This window comes from Gouania willdenowi, chromosome 11, assembly GCF_900634775.1.
Source record: "Gouania willdenowi chromosome 11, fGouWil2.1, whole genome shotgun sequence".
In the NCBI taxonomy this organism is placed as follows: Eukaryota; Metazoa; Chordata; class Actinopteri; order Blenniiformes; family Gobiesocidae; genus Gouania; species Gouania willdenowi.
In genome coordinates, this window is record NC_041054.1 from 31,586,639 (window position 1) to 31,611,877 (window position 25,239).

At 38.6% G+C, this 25,239-nt stretch overlaps 2 protein-coding genes across 3 annotated transcripts in view; one reads left to right on the forward strand and one right to left on the reverse strand.

Moving 5' to 3' along the window:
- vars2 (valyl-tRNA synthetase 2, mitochondrial) overlaps positions 1–18,883 on the reverse strand; it is a 59,504-nt gene extending 40,621 nt beyond the window's left edge. For both annotated transcript variants that reach the window (XM_028460626.1, XM_028460625.1), the window contains exons 1-7: positions 18,060–18,883; positions 16,716–16,791; positions 15,839–15,939; positions 8,744–8,865; positions 7,808–7,874; positions 4,853–4,950; positions 4,537–4,618 (exon numbers count right to left, since the gene is read on the reverse strand). In XM_028460626.1, coding sequence (XP_028316427.1) covers positions 4,537–4,618; positions 4,853–4,950; positions 7,808–7,874; positions 8,744–8,865; positions 15,839–15,939; positions 16,716–16,791; positions 18,060–18,296 — 783 coding nt within the window. In that variant the 5' untranslated portion in view covers positions 18,297–18,883. The remainder of the gene's footprint in view (positions 1–4,536; positions 4,619–4,852; positions 4,951–7,807; positions 7,875–8,743; positions 8,866–15,838; positions 15,940–16,715; positions 16,792–18,059) is intronic.
- ppp1r11 (protein phosphatase 1, regulatory (inhibitor) subunit 11) lies at positions 18,133–25,200 on the forward strand. Its single transcript, XM_028460651.1, has 3 exons — positions 18,133–18,988; positions 23,922–24,030; positions 24,367–25,200. The coding sequence occupies exons 1-3, from the start codon at positions 18,911–18,913 to the stop codon at positions 24,561–24,563; spliced, it is 384 nt and encodes a 127-aa protein (XP_028316452.1). The 5' UTR covers positions 18,133–18,910; the 3' UTR covers positions 24,564–25,200.
- Positions 25,201–25,239: the final 39 nt, after the last annotated feature.

Sequence of the window (25,239 nt, forward strand, 5' to 3'; positions counted from 1 at the left end):
AGGAACTGGGCCACCATCAGTCACCTCCTCTACATGGATGACATCAAGCTGTACGCTAAGAATGAGCGAGACATAGACTCACTGATCTATACCACCCGGATCTACAGCGCAGACACTGGGATGTCATTTGGAATAGAGAAGTGTGGTTGATGGTGACTAAGAGAGGGAAGGTAGTCCACACAGAAGGAGTCTCACTCCCAGAAGGAACAATAGCAGACATTGAGGACAGTTACAAGTACCTCGGAATCCCACAAGCAAATGGCAACCTCAAAGAGGTGACAAGGAAAGCGGCTATGGACAAATACCTCCAACGAGTAAGGCATCTCCTAAGAAGCCAGCTCAATGGCAAGAACATGTCCCGGGCAATAAACAGCTACGCCCTGCCAGTAATCAGATACCCTGCAGGAATAATAAGCTGGCCAATGGATGAGATACAGACCACAGATGTTAAGACACGAAAGCTCCTATCCATGCATGGAGGGTTCCACCCCAAATCCAGCACCCTGAGACTGTACAGTTGTGTGCGAAAGTCAGGGCACCCCTTTAAAAACAGCATATTTTATATATTTAAAAAGTTATATTCATATTTATTGTCTCTCTGGTATATGGGAAAAAAAGACAATATTGTCAGGAAACATTAATGCATAGTTACATTTTATTTTATAAATTGAACAAAATTACAAAAATGAAAAACATAATTTTGGCATGTGCAAAAGTCGGGGCACCCTACAGCATCAGTACCTTCAGTACTTAGTAACACCCCCTCTGGCAGATATCACAGCTTGTAAACGCTTCTTATAGCCAACAACAAGTCTCTGGATTCTATTATTTGGGATTTTTCCCCATTCTTCCTTGCAAAAGGCTTCCAGTTCTGCAATATTCCTAGGACATCTTGCATGCACAGCTCTTTTAAGATCTACCCACAGATTTTCGATAATGTTTAAGTCGGGAGACTGTGAAGGCCATTCCAAAACCTTCAGCTTGCGTTTCTTGAAGTAGTCCATGGTGGATTTGGAGGTATGTTTAGGATCATTATCCTGGTGTAGAAGCCATCCTCTTTTCAGCTTTAGCTTTTTTTACAGATGCTGTGATATTTGCCTCCAGAATTTGCTGGTATTTAATTGAATCCATTCTTCCCTCCACCCGAGCAATGTTTCCTGTCCCACTGGCTGCAACACAACCCCAAAGCATGATGGATCCACCCCCATATTTAACAGTTGGCAAGGTGTTCTTTTCATGAAATGCTGCTCTTTTTTTTCTCCAAACATACCTTTGCTTATTGTGGCCAAAGAGTTCTATTTTAACTTCATCAGTCCACAGCACTTGTTTCCAAAAGTCATCAGGCTTCTGTAGATGTTCTGTTGCATATTTTTGACATCGTATTTTATGATGAGATCGTAGATAAGGTTTTTTTCTACAGACTCTTCCATGAAGGTCTTGTTTGTGCAAGTATCGGCGCACAGTGGAAGGGTGCACCACCACTCCTGAGTTTGCTAAATCTTCCTGGAGGTCTTTTGAAGTCAAATGTGGGTTTTGGTTTACCTTTCTGACCAGACTACGAGCTGTTCTCTCCGAGAGTTTCCTTGGTCTTCCAGATCTCTTCTTGACCTCCACAGTTCCCCTCACCTGCCATCTCTTAAATATGCCTCGCACTGTGGAAACTGCAAGCTGAAAATGCTTTGCTATCTTCTTGTAGCCCTCCCCGGCATTGTGGGCATCAATTACTTTCATTTTTTCTGTCTTACACAGCTTCTTAGAGGAACCCATGGTTGCTGAGTGTTTGTACAAGGTTTGTGGAGTCGCCGTATTTAAGAAACCCTCAAATTGGCACCAGCTGGCACTCCCTAATGACAATTGTTGACACATGCTTCAGGACCAATGAGCTGGTAGAGGTCTGAGCTTGTAAAAAGAATCTGACACTTTGAAACTCTCAGGGTTCCCCGACTTTTGCACATGCCAAAATTATGTTTTTCATTTTTGTAATTTTGTTCAATTTATAAAATAAAATGTAACTATGCATTAATGTTTCCTGACAATATTGTCTTTTTTTCACATATACCAGAGAGACAGTAAATATGAATATAACTTTTTAAATATATAAAATATGCTGTTTTTAAAGGGGTGCCCTGACTTTCGCACACAACTGTATGCTAGCCGTAAGGAAGGAGGCCGAGGTCTAGAGAACGTGAGTTAGAGTTGAGTTTATTTGTCATTGCACATGTTACAGAGCAACAAAATTACATTTCAGTTTCATCCCGTCCAAGAAAACATGAAAAGACAATACATGGGAGCACAGGAGCGGGAGAACTGCGGTTCGCCACAAGGGGATAACAACGATGGGGAGGAAGGAAGAAGAAATAAAAAAGGCAAAAACCAAACTAGGCCCTTGTAGAGAGGGGCAGAGTTTGGGATCATGAAAAAAAACTCTTCAGCAACATTGCGACAGAAACCAACAAACACCACATTCAATTCAATACAACAGCACGTTAGCACAGGGGATGGGTCTTTAGGATGGGTAGTTAGCAGGTCAGCCACAGTGTGGCACTGCCCTTATGGCACGCCTCCTACTGCCCAACCGCTGGGAGGGAGGAGGGTTGGAGCCAAAGTAGACGGTGACAAAGATGGGATATGTAGTGATGTAAGGGGAGTGAAAGTGTTCGTTGAGATAAGCCTGTTTACTCAGACTCTGCTGCTGACTGAGAGCCACTATCCAGAATGAAACATCCAAGATCCATAAGTACATCAAGGACAAGGCTCCAACAGATGACATGCTCAGTGAATGTCTCAGACAATGGGGAACAGAAGATGAGGTGCTGGAGGTTCCGTCATGGGAGGACAAGCCCCTCCATGGGATGTACCATCGAAACATAACTGAAGTGGCGGATATCAGGAAATGGTACCAATGGTTAGACAGAGCTGGACTGAAGGACAGCACAGAGGCACTCATCATGGCTGCACAGGAGCAGGCCTTGAGCACCAGAGCAATAGAGGCCCAGATCTACCACACCAGACAAGACCCCAGGTGTAGACTGTGCAAAGAGGCCCCTGAGACAATCCAGCACATAACTGCAGGGTGTAAGATGCTGGCATGGAAAGCTTCCATGGAGCGCCATAACCAAGTGGATGGCATAGTGTACAGGAACATCTGTGCAGAGTATGGGCTGGAAACCCCAAGGTCAAAGTGGGAAACACCTCCAAAGGTGGTAGAAAATGACATGACCGAGCTAAGATCCTCTGGGACTTCCAGATACAGACGAACAGAATGTAATGGAGAACCAACCGGACATTGTGGTGGTGGACAAAGAGCAGAAGAAAGCCGTTGTGGTTGACATAGCAACACCGAGTGACTGCAACATCAGGAAAAAGGAACATGAGAAGCTAGAAAAATAGCCGGTGAAGGCATCAGTGGTGCCCATGGTCGTCGGGGCACTCAGAGCAGTGACCCCCAAACTGGAAGAGTGGCTACAGCAGATCCCAGGAAATACATCAGACATCTCTGTCCAGAAAAGTGCAGTATTAGGAACAGCAAAAATACTGAAGAACCCTCAAGCTCCCAGGCCTCTGGTAGAGGACCCGAGCTTGAAGGAAAAAGAGACCGCCCACGGTGAATGACGAAGAGTTATATATGTATTATATATATAATCACATTGATTCTTGTTTAGGGATGGATAGTCATCATGTGTATTAAATATGAGGCTGTTTGAACATGGTATATGAGAGTTATAGCAGTTTTTCTATTTTGGCGTGCAAAATGGCGCCAGTCGAAAAAACCTAGTATGAAAGTGAAAACCAGTTAAAAATCACTAAATAAATTTGATGCGAATCCATTGAAAAATAGCCAAGATACAGCATTTAGAATGGGATGGCGAAGGATTTTACAGTGACATTATAGGCCCCTCCCACTGTTTTTCTTCATCAGCGACCTGCTCCCATCTTATAAGATTTATCCAACACTATTTTGAAGTCAACACAACACATCGTCTTTCTACTAGAAGGTAAAACAAAAAGGTATTTTGTTTTGTTTTGTTTGGGATCCGGTTCTTAGTCAAAGATTCTTTGGAATCGCTAACATATGAGGTTCATTTATTATCCTAAGCCAATACCCACTTGACTTGTGAACTCATTTTACTCATTTAGGTATTGTTTATTCTCAGCAGTGAATAATTAAGATTTATATTGATAAACTTGATATTTATTTTAATAAACTCGGCTGTATTCTTTTCTGTACTCATACTACTTGTTTTTCAGCCAATTTGGGAATCAATAAAAACCTGAATCGCTAAATGATCAATATACTGTACATCCCTAATCAACAGTGGCCAAGTTATAGGGAATTTTTTTTCTTTTGTTTTAGCTGAGCTTCATTGTCCATTTTTGACATTTTGGCTCCAAAAAAGGTCGACTGCACATCATTGACATTGTCCCTATGAGATGACACACATGTCATTAGTGCTGCATTAATCGTCTAGGAGGAGTTACATGACAAAGAAAAAAAATATAATAATAATAACAACAATAGTCAGATTGAGAACCTACAGGATCCATTGTGAAACAGGCTCTGCTCCAGTCCAGAGAAGCTCCCAGTGTCTTCAGCTGGGTGTAGATCTCCTCTCCTTTCCTGAGACACACACACACACAGACGTGGATGTTGAGGCACGCACGCACGCACGCACTCACTCACGCGCACACACACACACACACACACACACACACACACACACACACACACACACACACACACACACACACACACACACACACACACACACACACACACACACACACACACACACACACACACACACACACACACACACACACACACAAAGGTGAAAGAGAAAATGACACTCACTGATTCTTCCATTTCCAAACCTCCTGCACAAAATCCTCACGGGTCAAATCTTTACGATGCGTTCCTCTTTCCTTCAGCAGCTTCCTCTCCACTACTGTCTATAATAGATAATACATTACAGACATCACTGTCTATAATAGATGATACATTACAGCCTCTACTGTCTATAATAGATGATACATTACAGCCTCTACTGTCTATAATAGATAATACATTATAGACATCACTGTCTATAATAGATGATACATTACAGCCTCTACTGTCTATAATAGATGATACATTACAGCCTCTACTGTCTATAATAGATAATACATTATAGACATCACTGTCTATAATAGATGATACATTACAGCCTCTAATGTCTATAATAGATAATACATTATAGACATCACTGTCTATAATAAATGAGACATTACAGCCTCTACTGTCTATAATAGATAATACATTATAGACATCACTGTCTATAATAGATAATACATTACATCCACTACTGTCTATAATAGATGAGACATTACAGCCTCTATTGTCTATAATAGATAATACATTACAGACAACACTGTCTATAATAGATGATACATTACAGCCTCTACTGTCTATAATAGATAATACATGTGTTTGTGTCAGTGTCTGCCTTTGTGTCTGCGTCTGTGTCTGCGTTTGTGTCTGCGTTTGTGTCTGTGTTTGCGTTTGTGTCTGCGTTTGTGTCTGCGTTTGTGTCTGCGTTTGCGTTTGTGTTTGTGTTTGCGTCTGTGTTTGCGTCTGCGTTTGTGTCTGCGTTTGCGTCTGCGTTTGTGTCTGCGTTTGTGTCTGCGTTTGTGTCAGCGTTTGCGTCTGCGTTTGTGTCTGTGTCTGTCTGCGTTTGCGTTTGTGTCTGCGTTTGCGTCTGTGTCTGTGTTTGTGTCTGCGTCTGTGTTTGTGTCTGTCTGCGTTTGTGTCTGTGTTCGCGTCTGCGTTTGTGTTAACGTTTATGTCTGTGTCTGCGTTTGTGTTAACGTTTATGTCTGTGTCTGCGTTTGTGTCAGTGTCTGCGTTTGTGTTTGTGTCTGCGTTTGTGTCTGCGTCTGTGTTTGCGTCTGTGTCTGCGTTTGTGTCTGCGTTTGCGTCTGCGTTTGTGTCAGTGTCTGCGTTTGTGTCAGTGTCTGCCTTTGTGTCTGCGTCTGTGTCTGCGTTTGTGTCTGCGTTTGTGTTTGTGTCTGTGTTTGTGTCTGCGTTTGTGTCTGCGTTGTGTCTGCGTTGTGTCTGCGTTTGTGTCTGTTTGCGTCTGTCTGCGTTTGTGTCTGCGTTTGTGTCTGCGTCTGTGTTTGTGTGTGCGTTTGTGTCTGTGTTTGTGTTTGTGTCTGTCTGCGTTTGTGTCTGTGTTTGTGTCTGCGTTTGTGTCTGCGTTTGCGTCTGCGTTTGCGTCTGCGTTTGCGTCTGCGTTTGCGTCTGCATCTGTGTTTGTGTCTGTCTGCGTTTGTGTCTGCGTCTGTGTTTGCGTCTGTGTCTGTGTTTGTGTCTGCGTTTGCGTTTGTGTCAGTGTCTGCGTTTGTGTCTGCGTCTGTGTCTGCGTTTGTGTTTGCGTTTGTGTCTGCGTTTGAGTTTGTGTCTGCGTTTGCGTCTGCGTTTGCGTCTGCGTTTGTGTCTGCGTTTGTGTCTGTCTGCGTTTGCGTCTGTGTCTGCGTCTGCATTTGTGTCTGCGTTGGTGTCTGTGTTTGTGTCTGCGTCTGCGTTTGTGTCTGTGTCAGTGTCTGCGTTTGTGTTTGTGTCTGCGTCTGTGTTTGCGTCTGCGTCTGCGTTTGTGTCTGCGTTTGCGTCTGCGTTTGTGTCAGTGTCTGCCTTTGTGTCTGCGTTTGTGTCTGCGTTTGTGTCTGTTTGCGTCTGTCTGCGTTTGTGTCTGTGTCTGCGTTTGTGTTTGCGTGTGCGTTTGTGTCTGCGTTTGTGTCTGCGTCTGCGTTTGCGTTTGCGTCTGCGTTTGCGTCTGCGTTTGTGTCTGCGTTTGCGTCTGCGTTTGTGTCTGCGTTTGTGTCTGCGTTTGTGTCTGCGTCTGTGTTTGCGTCTGTGTTTGCGTCTGCGTTTGCGTTTGTGTCTGCGTTTGCGTCTGCGTTTGCGTCTGCGTCTGTGTTTGTGTCAGTGTCTGCGTCTGTGTCTGCGTTTGTGTCTGCGTTTGTGTCTGCGTTTGTGTCTGCGTTTGCGTTTGTGTCTGCGTTTGTGTCTGCGTTTGCGTCTGCGTTTGTGTCTGTCTGCGTTTGCGTCTGTGTCTGCATTTGTGTCTGCGTTGGTGTCTGCGTTTGTGTCTGCGTTTGCGTCTGCGTTTGCGTCTGCGTTTGCGTCTGTGTTTGTGTCAGTGTCTGCCTTTGTGTCTGCGTCTGTGTCTGCGTCTGCGTTTGTGTCTGTGTTTGCGTTTGTGTCTGCGTTTGCGTCTGTGTCTGCGTTTGTGTCTGCGTTTGTGTCAGCGTTTGCGTCTGCGTTTGTGTCTGTGTCTGTCTGCGTTGGCATTTGTGTCTGCGTTTGCGTCTGTGTTTGCGTCTGCGTTTGCGTCTGTGTTTGTGTCTGTCTGCGTTTGTGTCTGTGTTCGCGTCTGCGTTTGTGTTAACGTTTACGTCTGTGTCTGCGTTTGTGTCAGTGTCTGCGTTTGTGTTTGTGTCTGCGTCTGTGTTTGCGTCTGTGTCTGCGTTTGTCTGCGTCTGTGTCTGCGTTTGTGTTTGCATTTGTGTCTGTGTTTGCGTTTGTGTCTGTGTTTGCGTTTGTGTCTGCATTTGTATCTGCGTCTGCGTTTGTGTCTGTTTCTGTGACTGCGTCTGTGTCTGCATTTGTGTCTGTTTCTGTGACTGCGTCTGTGTCTGCATTTGTGTCTGTTTCTGTGACTGTGTCTGCGTTTGTGTCTGTTTCTGTGACTGCGTCTGTGTTTGTGTTTGTGTCTGTTTTTGTGACTGTGTCTGTGTCTGTCAGTAGGACGTCATGATGAACAACAGTTACCTGTGTTGCGATGCCTGCGTGGTCACACCCAGGGAGCCAAAGCACCTTGTAGCCCTGCATTCTCCTCCTGCAGGTTCCACACATTCATACATTATTATTATGATTATCTGTCAACAACAGCTCATCTTAATTAAACACAGGATCCCAGACTTTAAAGTAAAAGTCTTGAACCGTGACTGTTCCAAAACATAACAGAAGCGTTACCATGTGACTGTCCTCAGATCAAATCATTACAGGGTGTCAAACTCATCTTAGTTCAGGGGCCAAATATGGAGAAGTTGGACCACAAGTGGGCCACAGGTTTTAGGTTGAAAAACGAACAATCTCAACATTAATGTGCCCTCGTTTGCACTTACAGTTACAAATTAAACAAAAAGTACAAAAGGCATCAACAATATCTAAACAACAAGTGACAGATACTTTAATGTCCTGTGATTTATTTATTTTTAACCAAATTCAATTGAACTTTATTTGTATAGAGCAAATAACAACAATAGTCATCTCAAAGTGCTTTGTATTAAATTCAATTTGTATTAAATTTGGAGAGATTTTGTGGAATAATTAGAGAAAAATTACAGGATTTTGGAAAAATTCTTTCAACAACAATTTACAACTGCATTATTTGGTGATTTACTCAATGATTAATGATTAATTTTCAACGCAATTTGCCGGAATTCTGTGCAATAATTCATGAGAATTTTCCAGGTTTTGAAAAATAATTATGATTTAATATCACTGTAAATAATGTAGCTCTGCAACCTCCATCATATTTTCTATACAACTTTTGATAATTCACATAAAAAGCCTCTTTTTGGTGAATTTTTTTTGCTTTAAACAAAACCTTTCTTGAGTTTGACACACGTGATCTGATCTAACAGTCCATGTGCATGACAACATGTGTTACTATAGAAACAGGATCATCTGCATGTCTCTCACCATCGAACCAGCGCGTCCTCCACAGCTACTGTCAGAGCGTGTCCCAGGTGGAGAGAACCGGTCACGTTGGGAGGGGGGACGCACAGAGAGAACGTCTGGTCTACAGCGTGAGGAACATGCTCCTACAAACACATCAGCATCAGCATCAGAAAGTACAGCTCCTGATTGGTGGAGAACACAAACACTCACACCTAATGTCTACATTAATGCTGGTATGTTGGATGCCCTATAAACAACATGTGAGCTCAGACTAAATAACACATGATACAGATTGTTTGACTGTTGTTAAAAAGCCTTTATTCCATGAGGGCTACACAATCATAAAAACATGCCAACATGTTTCAGCCTAATAATAATTATTATTATCATTTTATTTTAATAATAACAAGCCTTCATCAGGGCAGGGACTAAAGCTGCTTCCTTTAAAGATTTTCAACAGGTCACATGACCAAGTCAAAGGTTACACAATTCAAAACTGTACAGCAGTCCATTCAATGTTGTTTCAATACATGAAAAATCACTGAACACTGGATTGACACACAGATATTTTCTTTCTAAAAAAGTATTAAATTAAAGCTGCAGTATGTAGAATCCTCTCCCACCGAAACTGAAACTCACCCTCCCTTACCGGTATATTTTGGAGTGGAGATTTTTCTGCCATTTTAGAAGCTCTAGCATGAAGCGCCCCTGGTAAAGACAATATCTCTAACAATCGGTATAATTATAAACTTGGTGATATTACAGCCTGTGCATACAGTAGTAGTACGGAACAGAATTTACTCTGTCTCCGGTATGTTTCCAGGTTTTAGTATCTTCCTACAAAAAGCAAACTGGTGCTATTACTGTTATTTAAACTGGAAGCTGGTCATGTTTTTCAGTTGTTTTTATTATTTCTTGCACAGAAAGTGAGCAGGTGTGTGATTTTGTGACTGTGCCCTTTTTTAAAAAAAAATCAAACTGAAGCTAGTTATGTTTATACAATGTCATGCACAAAAAGCCAACAGGTGTATGCCAGAAGGTGCTGTTACTGTTGTGTAATAAAACCAGGATTTTATCATGTTTTTCAGTTTTTTTTATTTACCAGCAGGTGCTGTGATTATTATTTAATTAAACTTGAAACTGTTTGTGTTTTAATACTTGTACAAAAATCCAACTGGTGCTGTTTATAGAATTTAAAGAGCTCAGTGAAAATATTAAAAATGTGATGGTGCTTTGTGTCAGTTCACTATGACAGCAACTGTACCAGGAACGTCCGGCCCACAAACCATAGCCTTCCGACAATATGGCCCACAGCAAAATGTAGTTGAATAACCAACCAGGCTTCTGCATTAAAGGGCCCATGTTACGCTAAATTAACGTTTCTGTGCTTTAAACATGATAAAGTTCTATTAGGGCTTCATACACATGATCTAAGTGTTTTTTTCATTCATTCCCTCAATTGTTAGTTAGAGGGTGATTTGCTCCTTTCTTACTACAGGGTGAACACAAACACCTCGCTACAATTTGATACTTGACGCATCAACGTGCTGCGCGGAAATGTGACGCACGGAATCCGCATGAAACAACGCATGTTGCATTCATACTTTGTGCGGCTTCCGCTACCAAACTGCAGGGGGCAGTGTATTACAAACACACGCCAACCACGGTACAAAAGTACAGTAGAAAAAGTAGCCGTTGTTTACAACATGGCAGCGATGGTGAGACTGCGTCTACTTCTCCTATTTCTCCTCGAAGAAGACGAAATGTGTTGTTTGTTATTACTGAGATGGAAAACAAAGCGAAGGTGGTCGACTCGTCCTTTAAATCGTAGGAGCCCATGTTCCAGGAACTACAGTCCCTGTACCACATGTGTTCCTGCTGATGCTTCATTTCCTCTTCAACAAAACCTGATGCGCCAATTTCTAGGTATAATATATATCTATTGGTGATCATGTTAAAGACATTTTTGTATGTCAACTGTTAACACAACATAGATCGTTTTTTTCCTTCCACTACAGAGTGAAACAAGCTGTCATATGCAGATGAGGATGGAACACAAACTGTTCCCACACATATTTTAATGAGGCTCAGCTCACTTTAAACTATTTATATTTAAAACTGTGTATTATGGAAGTTAATAATTCTGTTTCACTGTAAACATCCCTCTGTATTAAAGCAGGACGCTCTGTGGACGCGTTATTACATCATATCTACATCATCTAACTCTGTCACACTTTACAGTGATGATGATGATGATATTGATTTTTATTTTTTTTTGTTTATTTATTCAGTTTATTTCCGACATGGTTACATTCACTTTTTTTTTTTTTGTACATGCCGAAAAAGGAGACGAGAGAAGCAGTTTGCTTATCTAGGTCCCGTCCCCTGCTTTGTACATCAAAAATTTACATGGGTTTACATGTCTCTCTGGTCAAACATTCTTAGGTTGTTCTGAACAGTCCTTTTTTGTGTAGGATTTATTCTCATCTGTAGTCAGTGTTGTCTTTTTTTTTTTTTTTTTTTATTCCTCCTCCTCTCTATCGTTGTTTGTGTTGGCCTTGTTCCCTGTCAGATGTTGTTTGCGTTCCTCCAGGTCAAGAAAAGTTTTCTTTTTTCGAAGCTGTTCGAAAGGTTTTTCCCTTTTCATCCATGACGTCACCACTCGGGAATGTCTCTTTTGGACACACAAGTTTGCAGCTTGTTTTGTCTCTACCTCAAGGTTGTTGTTAGTTCTATTGGCAGTGTTGTATTTTCCACTGTTATATTTAACCATTTCTTGTATAAACACATTACTATGTCTTAGTTCATAAGCAAGGTTAGTAATGTAATCCTTAATCACCCCACCACCTAGCAACTGAAATGAATATACGACAGACCTTTTGTACTGTTAGTTTCCACATTGAATTCAGTGTCAATGAAATAATCACAGTCTGAGTTTTGTTTCCAGTGTTTATATAGATCTGGGTCCATATCCATGATTACCATCTGTAATGTTGTTGTTTAGGTGGATCCTTCGTATTTTCCCAAGTCTTCCATCGTTTTGATGAATATTGGTTTTCCGTTCTCTTCTCCCAGTGGTGTGATATAAATCCTGCAGTTTTTCGTTTCGTTTATCATTTCTCTTTGGCAGGAGATGGCAGGAGTTGATGTTGTCCTTTTGTTCCAACTCTTCAACCCTCGCATTCAGTAGTTTTATCTCTTCAGCATTTCTTTCATTCTCTTCTTTCATTACCTTTGCTTCACTTTGAAGGGTTTCCAGTGACTTTTCCAGCGTCTTTTCCAACGACTTTATCTCGGCAGATAGACCGTCTTTGAGGTTTCGTAGACCCTCGCATATCATCTCCTTGACCTCTTCCAAACCCGGATCAGGTTCTGGAGGGCCTCCATGTGGTTTCTTAACCCTTTTTCTTTTCGTCTTGGGCCCAATTTTTCAGGCTGTTCAGCTGTAGCCAAGGTCGTGTTATCGGAGCGAGTGAAAACACGTCTGCTCTCTCCAAAAGACCAGAGATGACTGATGATGAAAATAAATTTTATATGTGACTCAGTCACACTGCAATAATCTGATCAATAATCTGATCAAATCATCCGTTTCAAATTAAAAGTTAACTTAATCATTTTCACAGATTTCAATAACATTTACAAACGTTGGTAAAACTCCAGGTTCCGTGATTTCTAGACAGCCCAAAGAAATGACATCACCGCCTCCTTTCCTTCAGCCCGCCTTCTTTCACACATACACACTTTTGCTCTACCTTATGAGTGGTGGGCGTGTCAGCAGCCCGGACCAGAGAATACACATAGGAGAGTAGTGTGTAACTGCTGAAACTAAACTAAAAAAGGACTTAAGTCCAGAGGGGAGAATAGAACCCTTAGTCATGTCAGTTATAGAAATAAAATGTTTTTTCATTTCACTCTTTTTGCTATTTTCTAAACTCATTCTTTCCACCAATCATTGAGTTTGAAGTGAAAAATATTCCACATTATGAAAATCAGAATATAGTGCAGTACATGGGTCAATGATGCAACACCTACGTAAATATTCTGTCCAATTGTATTTCTTTAAATGTATATAAAGTATGTCAAATATGTAGTAATTCAGTATATACTGTATGCGCTCACTTTGACATTATTATTTAAATGTTACTTATCTTTTCTTATCATAATATTTGTGCAAATCTTTAAATTTAAAAAAAAAGTTGAAATAAAATTTTTTTTAAATGTCTCAATGCCTTTTTTTTAAATGTCGAAATTCTTTTTTGTATTCCATACAGTATATGTAATACCTTAGTATATATGAACACACTTTTAATAAAAATATATATATATTTATTTATTTTTTAATTTATTCTGTTATTCAAAGTGTCAAAATATTTACTTTTCACAAACAAAAAAAATCTCTATTTTCTTCCACAATAGTGTTTTTGTTGGTTTATTCTCTTACAAAGGATTTCAAACGTAAGGTTCGCCACAGGTGCAGGAAAGTTGAAGGTTGGCAGTTATTGCACAATGTCATTTATTTCTAGATTGACAAAATTGTTCTATCATAGTTTGATTTGAAGCTAATGTCATTTTAATATTTTTTTTTTAAACTAAAGGGAGCCATCACAAAAGAGTCCAAGAGCCACATGTGGCTCCAGAGCCACAGGTTGCAGACCCCTGTGTTAAACTACACATTAATAACAAAGAGAATCTTTCTCGTTTATCTCATAAACACAGTGTTGTCATCTCTATAAGGACTTTGAAGAAATATTGATAAAAACCAGTGTTATTTTGAAGAGGCGGAGCATTCAGTCCATCTGTGGCTATAGAGGAGGAGCTATGGAAACACATTAGGACCAGTTTGGATGGACACTGGTGGAAGATATGGTGAATTGGCCCTAGTCAGCTTCTGTAGATTTGACTTCATTAAAAAACCTTCCACTTTTATCACCATATTGGATTTTAAGTTTATTTTCAAAAATTTCAACTTTAATCTTAATCTTCCCAAAATTATTTTCTTGATCAACATAATCTTGTTCTGTATTACAGGAAGTACAGGATGAGTTTGTTTACTTCCAACTTCTTATAAAACCATTGACATTTGACAGTGGAATGTTGACTGCTCATTGACTGGTTCAACAGGTTGCACTGGCAACATGTTGACGTACCATCGTACATACATACTTATATAGTGTATATGTATGTAAATGTATATTATGATTATGATATTGGTGGTACCGAATCATTGACAAATACCAATAAATAAATGGGGCCCATTACTCTGAACATGTCACGTGTCAAATGACTACTCCTCCGTTAGTTCTCGTTAGATCAGAATGCAGTTTAGTATAAATACTCTATGAATGAATATGATGAGACGTTCAAAGCCCTTTTTTTTTTTTTTTTTTTTTTTTTAAAATGGGACCGGGGGCCCACCCCCCATTACCGGTAATTTCCAAATTTATGGGAACATAGTCGTGTGATATATCATTTTAAAGGTAATTCAACATAGCATAATTCCACCAGGGGCCCGAGGGGCCCAGCCCTTTTTGTTGAGCAATTTCCATTAAAGTTGTTTTCTCATTTATTTGTGAGTCAAATACTGTGACAGTTGGTGGTACAGAATCACTGACACATACCCATATATGAATGGGCCCATTACTCTGTATGTGTCACGGGGGGGCCAGGGGGCCCATTTTTTTATTTGGTGGAACCAAGTCATTTGACGTGGTACGTGCTATTCAGCGCGGAGCCTGGCTCTAGTTCATCTGAACTTGTTTCACAAACATTTTTCAAAACTTTTCCAAAATATTTTACCAAATTTCCATGATTTAGTTGTGAACCGCTAAGATCTATTCTACCAAAAATGAGCGTTCCTTGCCAGTGTACTAGTGTAACAGAGGTGTGACAGTGTTCCATGGTTAGTATGTGTCACAGGAAATGTACATTGTGTCCATAACTTATCTATCATAGCATCGTACAATAAAAAAATAGCCTTTGAACCCATTTTGCAATATTATTAAAGTAAAGATGCATCAGTCATTGAATGTAACATTAAACAACAACTAAGTGCTACTATGTTTAATTATAAAATTATAGGATTACAGTTTTAAATTGGCAGACACATTTATTAAAAGCAATGAACAACACAAGGTGTTAGGGTTAAGGGACTAGATTAACATTCCATAATAGTGAAGGTTACATTTTAAACATTAACATAAAATATGATGTATTTTTAAAACATATACAATATTCCATGACTAATAAAAACTAGAAAATAGGCTTTTCAAATTCCATAACTTTTCCAGGAATTTCCCGACCGTGGAGACCCTGGTACAAGCAACTCAGCAAATGTTTATGAAGTGATGATAATATAAAGTTATAAAGTGATGATAATATAAAGTTATAAAATGATGATAATATAAAGTTATAAAGTGATGATAATATAAAGTTAGAAAGTGATGATAATGTAAAGTTATAAAGTGATGATAATATAAAGCTGTAAAGTGATGATAATATAAAGTTATAAAATGATAATATAAAGTTATAAAGTGATGATAATGTAAAGTTATAAAGTGATGATAATATAAATTTATAAAGTGATGATAATATAAAGTTATAAAGTGATGATAATATAAAGTTATGATGTTATAAATTTATAGTTATGATTTTAAAAAGTTATGAAGTGATGATAATATAAAGTTATAAAGTGATGATAAAATAAAAGTTATAAAGTGATAATAATATAAAGTTGTAAAGTGATGATGATATAAAGTTATAAAATGATAATATAAAGTTATAAAGTGATGATAATGTAAAGTTATAAAGTGATGATAATATAAAGTTATAAAGTGATGATAATATAAAGCTATAAAGTGATGATAATATAAAGCTATAAAGTGATGATAATATAAAGCTATAAAGTGATGATAATATAAAGCTATAAAGTGATGATAATATAAAGTTATAAAGTGATGATAATATAAAGTTATAAAGTGATGATAATATAAAGTTATAAAGAGGTGATAATATAAAGTTATAAAATTATGATAATATAAAGCTATAAAGTGATGATAATATAAAGTTATAAAGTGATGATAATATAAAGTTATGATGTTATAAATTTATCTCTCTCACGTGTCGTTCAGGGCTGAAGAATCCTTGCTCCTCCCACCACTGATACCATCTGGACTCCACGTAGTCAGGACTGTAAGAGGACGGGAACGCTGAGCTGGTGTCTGCACAGAGGAAGAAGCACTTTAAACCTGTTTGACCCAGTCTAAACCAGTTTAAACTAGTTTAAACCCGTCTAACTCAGTCTAAGCCAGTCTAAACCAGATTAACCCAGTTTAAACCAGTCAAACTCAGTCTAAACCAGATTAACCCAGTTTAAACCAGTCAAACTCAGTCTAAATCAGTTTAAACCAGTCCAAACCAGTTTAACCCAGTTTAAACCAGTCTAATACAATCTAAACCAGTTTAACCCAGTATAAACCAGTCTAAGTCAGTATAAACCAGTCTAAGCCAGTCTAAACCAATCTAATCATGCCTAATCCAGTCTAGTCACGCCTAACCCAGTCTAACTCAGTCTAACTCAGTCTAACTCAGTCTAATCCAGTCGAATCACTCCTAATCCAGTCTAAACCAGCCTAAACCAGTCTAATCCAGCCTAAATCAGTGTAACTCAGTCTAAACCAGTCCAAACCGGTATAAACCAGTCTAAATCTGTCTAATCCAGCCTAAATCTGTCTAATCCAGCCTAATCCAGTCTAACCCATTATAAACCAGTCCAACTCAGTCTAATCTAGTGTAATCCAGTCTAAACAAGTATAAACCAGTTTAACTTAGTCTAAACCAGTATAACCTAGTCTAATCCAGTCTAACTCAGTCTAAACCAGTCTAACTCAATCTAAACCAGTCTAACTCAGTCTCAATAAGTCTAACACAGTGGTGGTGGTGGTGACGATGATGATGATGATGATGATAATGATGATGTGTTTAAAGTCCAGCTCACCTTTCTTACTCCCAGGAGCAGTTTGAGCTGTGTAGGTCATCCTCTGCTTCTCACTCCATCTCACATCTGCAGCACTCTGAGAAACAACAAAGGTTTTAAAGTGAAGTCTTGGTGGGATTATCATTAACAGGTTTACAGAGCCAGCAGCATGATGCTACTACCACCATGCTTCACACTGAAAATCAGGGCTGAGAAAAATTTTTAATTTACAATTAGTGATGTCCCGATAAATCATTTACATTTCCGATATGATACCGATATTGCAGCCTTGGCCTATACCAATATTAATCTGATATCAGCATGAATAATACATACTTTTCTTATTTAAAAATAAAAAAGTAATAATGACTTATTTTGTAGAGTGGAATGTTGGAAAGACTTGATCATGTGATGTTACTCAAACAGAGAATAATAGTCAGCAACAGTAGGGATGAGAAAAACTGACCCATTTATTATTAACCTTTTCATACATTTATACCTACAATATAATATCTACAGTATTCTACAATTGAATAAAATGAATTTTAAAAAAATACATCAAAAGAAAAAACAAAAACATACATATATATATATATATATATATATATATAGGTAAATCCGGAAATTTTAATCCGATATTCGATATTTGTTTTCAGGCTAATATCGGCCCAATATCCGATATCAATATCGGATCAGGACACCCCTATTTACAATATATAACACTTTTTCCTCTTTTTTGGTGACAATATTGAGAATAGATATTTTTTTCCCATGTGTGCATATGTGGTCCTAGGTTAACATTACATGCAGTGTTGTTCACTGTCATGTGCAGTGAAAACTAATGTAAGACTGACTGAATTGTTATGTGAATTATTTTTTTTAACTATGACTCAGATATTGTTTATTGATACATGAAGGATTAAACTTTTGTTTTTCGATAAAGAAAATAGAGAAATTAAAATCACAATAATTGTTATTATTGAAAGTCCAGCAATGATATTAATACTATTAATTAGTGTTTTATCCGCACGTCATTTGTAATTAATGGCCACAATTGAATCTGTATTTACCATGACATGTTTGGGGCTATGTACTATTTAAAATGGTTTATTTATCTATTTTATTTAGTTACCACATCAATTATTTTTCATTTATTTTATTTAGTTCTGACATCCTCTTTTTTTATTTATTTTTTTAGTTCCCACATCCTGTATCTTTTTTTTTTTTAAGTTCCCATATCATTTATTTAATTTAGTTTCCACACCCTGTATTTATTTATTCATTTATTTTAAAGTTCCCACATCATTTATTTAATTTAGTTCCCACATCCTTTATTGTTATTCTTTTATTTTATTCAGTTCCTACCCCTGCTTCTTTGGACAGGATGGCGTCATCCCGCTGTCGTCTGCGTCTCAGTTTCTCAGTCTGTGGTCGGGCAGAGCGGGGCTGGGAGCCCGCTGGTTGTCCTGCTGCTGGTTGTCCTGCTGCTGGTTGTCCTGCTGCTGGTTGTCCTGCTGCTGGTTGTCCTGGAGGTTCGGCAGGTTTGTGTGAGCACTGCCGGGCTGCTGCTCTCCTTCCCAGCCGGACAAACCTCCACATCATTCCTTCCTTCTGTCAGACAGTACTTTAATGATGTCGGGGTGTTTCCCTCACTGAGGTGGACTGAAGGTGAGAGGTGGACTGCACTTCCATGGTGGGACCAGGACTCTGGTGATGACTTTCTCAGCGGACAGTGTTCAGCGACACACGGGACAAGAACACCGGAAACCGGTCCGTCCTCTATTTTTTTTCCCTTTCCTGTTGTCAAGCGCGAGACCAGACGTACTCAAACGTCATGTTCCTCTTTACATGACATCACTGGATATTAAATTACTCTAAAACACTCGTGTGCAGACCTTAAATATTTCAGTGGAATAAATCACGAGAAAACTAAACGCGGTTACCCACGGAGAGCGTTTCTGAAAGTAACACTTATTTTTGTCCTTTAGCGGGATTTTATTTTGAAGGGCGGAAACTGCCTTGTCACCCTGCCGCCCTTTGATCTCGATTCGGGTGTGCACGAGCAGCTCCAGCAGCAGTACCAGGCATCAGACGCGGGTGTTCCTCCGCCCTTTGAAGGCCAGCTAACACCCTGCTAGTAGTCGTAAGCTAACACCCTGCTAGCAGCCGCCGGCTAACAGCTAGCTAACAGCCGCAGGCGCCGATCAGTCCCCGGGATGGCGGAGGTTCCCGGGACATCGAGTGAGACCATAACAGAGACCATCCAGACGAACACCCCTCCGCCGCCCCAACAGGTAGGAGACGGTCAGCAGGCCGGGGGTTTGAAGCTCGTGGAACGGGTGTGTGTGCAGTGAGGAGCGGCCTGTGAGAGCGGCAGCGTCCGCCCTCACAGGCCGAGGATGAGCCACGGGCTGCGGCGATGGCTGCCTCCGGCTGTCCGCTACCAGTGTTAGATGCACTTAAAGAAAGATGATTAATCACATCTTTATCTGTATTTATTTCATTCAGTTCTAACATCCTTTATTTTTTTAAATTTATTTCGTTCCTATATTCTTTATTTTTTAGAGCATCTTTTTTTTTTTTTTCAAAATTTATTTAATTCACACATCATGTATTTGTATTTATTGTATATATGTTTAGTTCCCACATCCTTTATTTGTACTTATTTTATTTGATTCCCACATCCAGTATTTGTATTTATTGTCTAAAGTTCCCACATCTTACATATTTTTTATTTTATTTTTTGCTCACACACCCTTTATTTTTTAGTTCCCACGCCCTTTATTTGTATTTGTTTTTAGTTTATTTCGTTCCTATATTCTTTAATTTTCTAGAGCACATATCCTTTTTTTCCCCAATTTTTTAGTTCCCTTTCAACATCTTTTATTTTAATTTATTTTATTTGATTTCTTACATCATGTATTTGTATTTATTGTATACATGTTTAGTTCCCACATTCTTTATTTTGTTGAGTTTAGTTATTATTATTATTATTATTATTATTATTATTATTATTATTATTATTATTAAGACTGAGATTTAATTTGAATGTTGTTTACTATGTATTTAGTGAAGTCAGGACTCACAGTGCAGAGTTGTTTGTTAATGATGAGACGATTGATTTAGTTGTGAATAATATTGTTTTGTTAGGTAAATGCTAATAAATGTTAGCCTAATTTACCCACATTTTTAAAACATTGTTATAACGATAATCAGTGTTAGATGAAATATTTCTAACTGTAAATGCTGGCTCCATCTTTATCTTTTATAGAGCTAAATATTTTCCTCCAACATCTGGGACTGAATTGTGTTTTTTATAAGTGAAGGTTTTGTTCAGGCCCGCACTATGTAGCAGGTTGTAACCCCTGATGGTTACAGCCTGGCTACGCTCACAGATAAAAGGGGAGGAGATTGATTATGAACATAGTGTGTGAATGTGCACGTTATTAAACATCAAACTGAGGGAGGGGTTTGTCTTTGTGGTTTGGTTGTTGTCAGTTTTTAGTCATTGTGTGGCTTTTGTTGTAATTTTATTTATTTTTTTGATTTATAGGGCTCACTTTCTGTATTTTCCTGTCATTTGTCATTTTGTTACACTATTTGTGTGCCTGTGGAGCTGTTATAATGGGATGTTGTTTGTGTTTTCAGTCATTTTGTTTCTTTAAGTGGTTGTTGTGTCTGGCTTTGTTGTCATTTTGTGAATATTTTGAATTTTTTGTGTACTTTGTGCATTTTGCTGTCAGTCTGTGTGTTTTGGGAGTTATTTTGTGTATTATGTTGGGCTTTATGTTCCTTTCAACTTCTTCAAATATGCTTTTTGGGGATTTGTTTTGGGGGCTGCACAAAAATTAGACCAAGAACCACATGTGGTCCCCGAGCCACCAGTTGCCTACAGTATGTCTGTTCCACAGGGTCAGACATAATGATAACATGTGGAAAAGCAGTTTTAACATTTAATCACTGTAGTCACTCGTTGTAGTTTAAGTTTTCAAAAGTGGGGATAATTATGTTTCAACATATCAAGATGTTAGATGTACAGTGGGACAAAACAGTATTTATTCAGCCACCAATTGTACAAGATGAGAGGCCTGTAATTTTCATCATAGGTAAACCTCGACTATGAGACAACATGAGAAAAAAAATCCAGAAAATCACATTGTAGGATTTTTAATGAATTTATTTACAAATTATGGTGAAAATAAGTATTTGGTGAATAACAAAAGTTAATCTCAATACTTTGTAATGTACCCTTTGTTGACAATGACAGAGGTCAAATGTTTTCTGTAAGTCTTCACAAGGTTTTCACACACTGTTGCTGGTATGTTGGTCCATTCCTCCATGTAGATCTTCTCGAGAGCAGTGATGTTTTGGTGCTGTTGCTAGGCAACACGGACTTTCAACTCCCTCCAAAGATTTTCTATGGGGTTGAGATCTGGAGACTGGCTAGGCCACTCCAGGACCTTGAAATGCTTCTTACAAAGCCACTCCTTTGTTGCCAGGGTGATGTGTTTGTGATAATTGTCATGCTGAAAGACCAGCCACGTTTAATCTTCAATGACCTTGTTGATGGAAGGAGGTTTTCACTCAAATTCTCACGATACATGTCCCCATTCATTCTTTCCTTTACATGGATCAGTCGTCCTGGTCCCTTTGCAGAGAAACAGCCTCAAAGCATGATGTTACCACCCCCATGCTTTACAGGTGTTCTTTCTCCTCCAAACACGACGAGTTGAGTTTTTACCAAAAAGTTGTATTTTGGTTTCATCTGACCATATGACATTCACCCAATCCTCTTCTGGATCATCTAAATGTTCTCTATCAAACTTCAGACGGGCCTGGACATGTAGTGGCTTAAGCAGGAGGACACGTCTGGTACTGCAGGATTTGAGTCCCTGGTGGCGTAGTGTGTTACTGATGGTAGCCTTTGTTACTTTGGTCCCAGCTCTCTGCAGGTCATTCACCAGGTCCCCCCGTGTGGTTCTGGGATTTTTGCTCACCGTTCTTGTGATCATTTTGACCCCACGGGGTGAGATCTTGGAGCCCCAGATGGAGGGAGATTATCAGTGGTCTTGTATGTCTTCCATTTTCTAATAATTGCTCCCACAGTTGATTTCTCCACACCAAGCTGTTTACCTATTGTAGATTCAGTCTACCCAGCCTGGTGCAGGTCTACAGTTTAGTTTCTGGTGTCCTTTGACAGCTCTTTGGTCTTGGCCATAGTGGAGTTTGGAGTGTGACTGTTTGAGGTTGTGGACAGGTGTGTTTTATACTGATAACCAGTTCAAACAGGTGCCATTAATACAGGTAACGAGTGGAGGAGGAGCCTCTTAAAGGAGAAGTTACAGGTCTGTGAGAGACAAATCTGGATTGTTTGTAGATGACCAACTACTTATTTTACTGTGGGATTTATCAATTAATTCATTAAAAATCCTACAATGTGATTTTATGGATTTTTTCTTCTCATGTTGTCTCTCATAGTTGAGGTTTATCTATGATGGAAATTACAGACCTCATCTTTTTAAGTGGGAGAACTTGAACAATTGGTGACTGAATAAATACTTTTTTGTACAGATACAATTTTTGTGTAGATATCTAGAAAACTGTTTTAACCTGTTACAAATATATTTGCACATGTATTAATTACATTTTGACTAGTTAAATTTATTACAGAATTATTGGAATGCAGCCAACTTAGTGGGGTACTTTGTAGTCCAGATATTACGGTATTTGCGATATGACCATATCCCACCCACATACACTATCAACTAGGGATGTAACAATTAATCGTACGGCAGTTAAAAATCGATTCATAGGTATCACGGTTCACATCGATTTTCTGAAAATTTAATCGCAGTACTTTTTTTAAACAGCAGAGGGCACTGTCCAGAAATGTTGGCGGCGGGCGAAATCTGCAACTACTTTCTTTCTGGCCGCCTTCTACTCTTAAACATGTTCATAAAAGATTCCTTACCCCTTTAACACCGAAAGCATATCTGTAATATTACGTGAATATCTGTAAAAGTCATGTTTTTCTATTATCTCTGTCTGCTAGCATAGCATCTCTTCTTCACTGCTAGAATATCTGCATGCCAACCGACCACTGGGATACCAGCGCCCTCTGCTGGTCCAAACTAATATCTGATGTAAATACAGTGAAATGACTTTTTTTTTTTTTAGTGCAATTGTTAAGACACAAAATACATTTTCAGTTGCACTTTTAAAAAGAAAAAGAACTATTATGTAGTTTTGCATTGTTTACTATAGAACCAGAGTTTAAATTAATAGGCTTTTTCGTCATTTGTATTATTCTTTTATTTATTTCATTCAAGATTTATTTTTAGTTAAATTGCATTGTTTTGAATAGTTTATCAAGGGATTCTTTTGACAATGAAAAATAAAAGGAAAATAATACAGTATTTTCTAGCTTTTTTCCCCCCCCCAAAAAATAAAGGAATATTTTCAATCATTATTTGTCTACAGTCCCATTTTGTAAAATTAATCGTATCGTGAACCCAGTATCGTGAATCGTATCGGGAGTTGAGTGAATCGTTACATCCCTACTATCAACAATTATATTCCAAATATGTTCCACATATTATGAACTATTAAAACTTTTAACGTTAGTTAAAAAGTCTCTATAATTCTATTCTGACTAGTAAAATAAAGTTCTTATGAGTAAGAATTTAAATTTCACTTGTTACAATTACATTGTAGATATCTGAAATTATATTCTCACTAGTTACAATCCCAAAATGAGTAATAGTCAGAATTAAATTAATGATATGTCAAATGTAAGACCAATTCTAGATATGAATAATTAACATAATTACTAGTGGGAATAGAATTGTAGACAATCTATCATTGGAATTGCAACTAGTCCAGACTTGAAATTGTAACATGTCAAAATCTAATTATAGATATCTGTAATTACATTTGAACAGAAGTCAATGGGACGTTGTGATGAAGTCTCACATATCTACAATAGTCATTTCCACTAGTGAGAATTCAATTGTTGATATCTACAATTAATAGTGTAACTAGTGAGAATAAAATTATAGATATCAATAATTAGAATTGCCTCTAGTCAAAATTACATTATGGATATGTGGACTTGAAATCATAACATGTTGGAATTGAATTATAGATATCTATAATTACAAGTAGCGCTACTTATTAAATGTTAAAACAGTTTGACATAGATACCATGTGGTCTCTGGTTTGATGTAGGAGGGGCGGAGCCTGACCATCAAACTGAGGAAAAGGAAAACGGAGAAGAAGGTGGAATGGTCCAGTGATACCGTGGACAACGAACATCTGGGAAGACGTTCTTCAAAGTGTAAGTTTATAAGTCTGAGCCTCTCACTATACCCATATATTAATATTCATATATTTAAATGATCTAAAAGAGAAGTGACTGGTAAAGTTGACCTGAAACATATTTTAATAATTATTAACTACATATGTGTGAGACATAGAACTGTAACATGGTTCACCAGGTTTTTATACAATTTCTATGACAATTACAATTAAAGTCAATTATCTGAATTAAATTAAAATTACAATTCATTTACATAATTAACAATTATGCATTAACAATCATAGTTGACCCCAATGTGAAGGTGTAAGCCCCGCCCCTGTCCGCTGCTGTTAACTCCTCCCCTTTGTGTCCCAGGCTGCTGCATCTATGAGAAACCTCGACAGTTTGGAGAGTCGTCGTCTGAGAGCGAAGGAGACGATGATGACGAGGATGACGAAGGCTGTGGCAGCGCTCACTGTATCCTGGGACACGGGAGGAGGGGCCACGGACAGACGGGGGGTGGGGGGGGGCCCATGAAGCCCCCGCCGTCTGAAGGCTCCCACAACCACTGAGTGTTCACTCCTCCTCAGGATGGATCTATACATCTATATAGATCTATACATTTATAGGTCTATATAGATATAGATCCAGCCCTTCCTCTGGTCCAGGACAGGAACTCACTTTAACTGAACAAATGAAAGCATCACAATCAGTCTGTTTGTCTGCGTTTTTACACACACACACACACACACACACACACACACACACACAGTGAGGGTCAGTCTATCTTTAAACATCTGAGAACCTCACTTTAAATTGATAAATGATTATTGGCTGTGCTTCTGTGTTTATTCAGCTGCAGAAAGAAAGCATCATAAACAGAACGTTTGTGTTTTATTTCAAACCGTGGCTAAGATGGTCAGTAAATACTAAAAACATAGAAATGAATAGAACAGACGACTTTTTGAGTGTTTGGTTTGGTTTTTGGTTTCAAGGTAATTTGTGAGAAGATAAAATATTTCAAACATGCATGAATGCTGCCTCTGTTCATTACATCAGTCTGATTTATTATCACTATCTCCATCTCTCTGCTGTCCACACACACGTTGGAATAATTATTACATGCGTACAGTTTAATTTACCCATAATGCACCTTTATGTATATACTTGTAATAATGTGAAATAAAGTTTTGAACTGGGATGGATAAACATGACTGGACTGTGAGTCTGAAAAATGTATAAAAGATT

What these genes read in the sequence shown, in the direction of transcription:
- ppp1r11 (XM_028460651.1), top strand. Translation starts at nt 18,911, where the DNA reads ATGGCGGAGGTTCCCGGGACATCGAGTGAGACCATAACAGAGACCATC. An exon ending in CCCCTCCGCCGCCCCAACAG is followed by an intron (nt 18,989 to 23,921) that starts GTAGGAGACGGT and finishes GGTTTGATGTAG; the next exon opens with GAGGGGCGGAGCCTGACCAT. An exon ending in GGGAAGACGTTCTTCAAAGT is followed by an intron (nt 24,031 to 24,366) that starts GTAAGTTTATAA and finishes TTTGTGTCCCAG; the next exon opens with GCTGCTGCATCTATGAGAAA.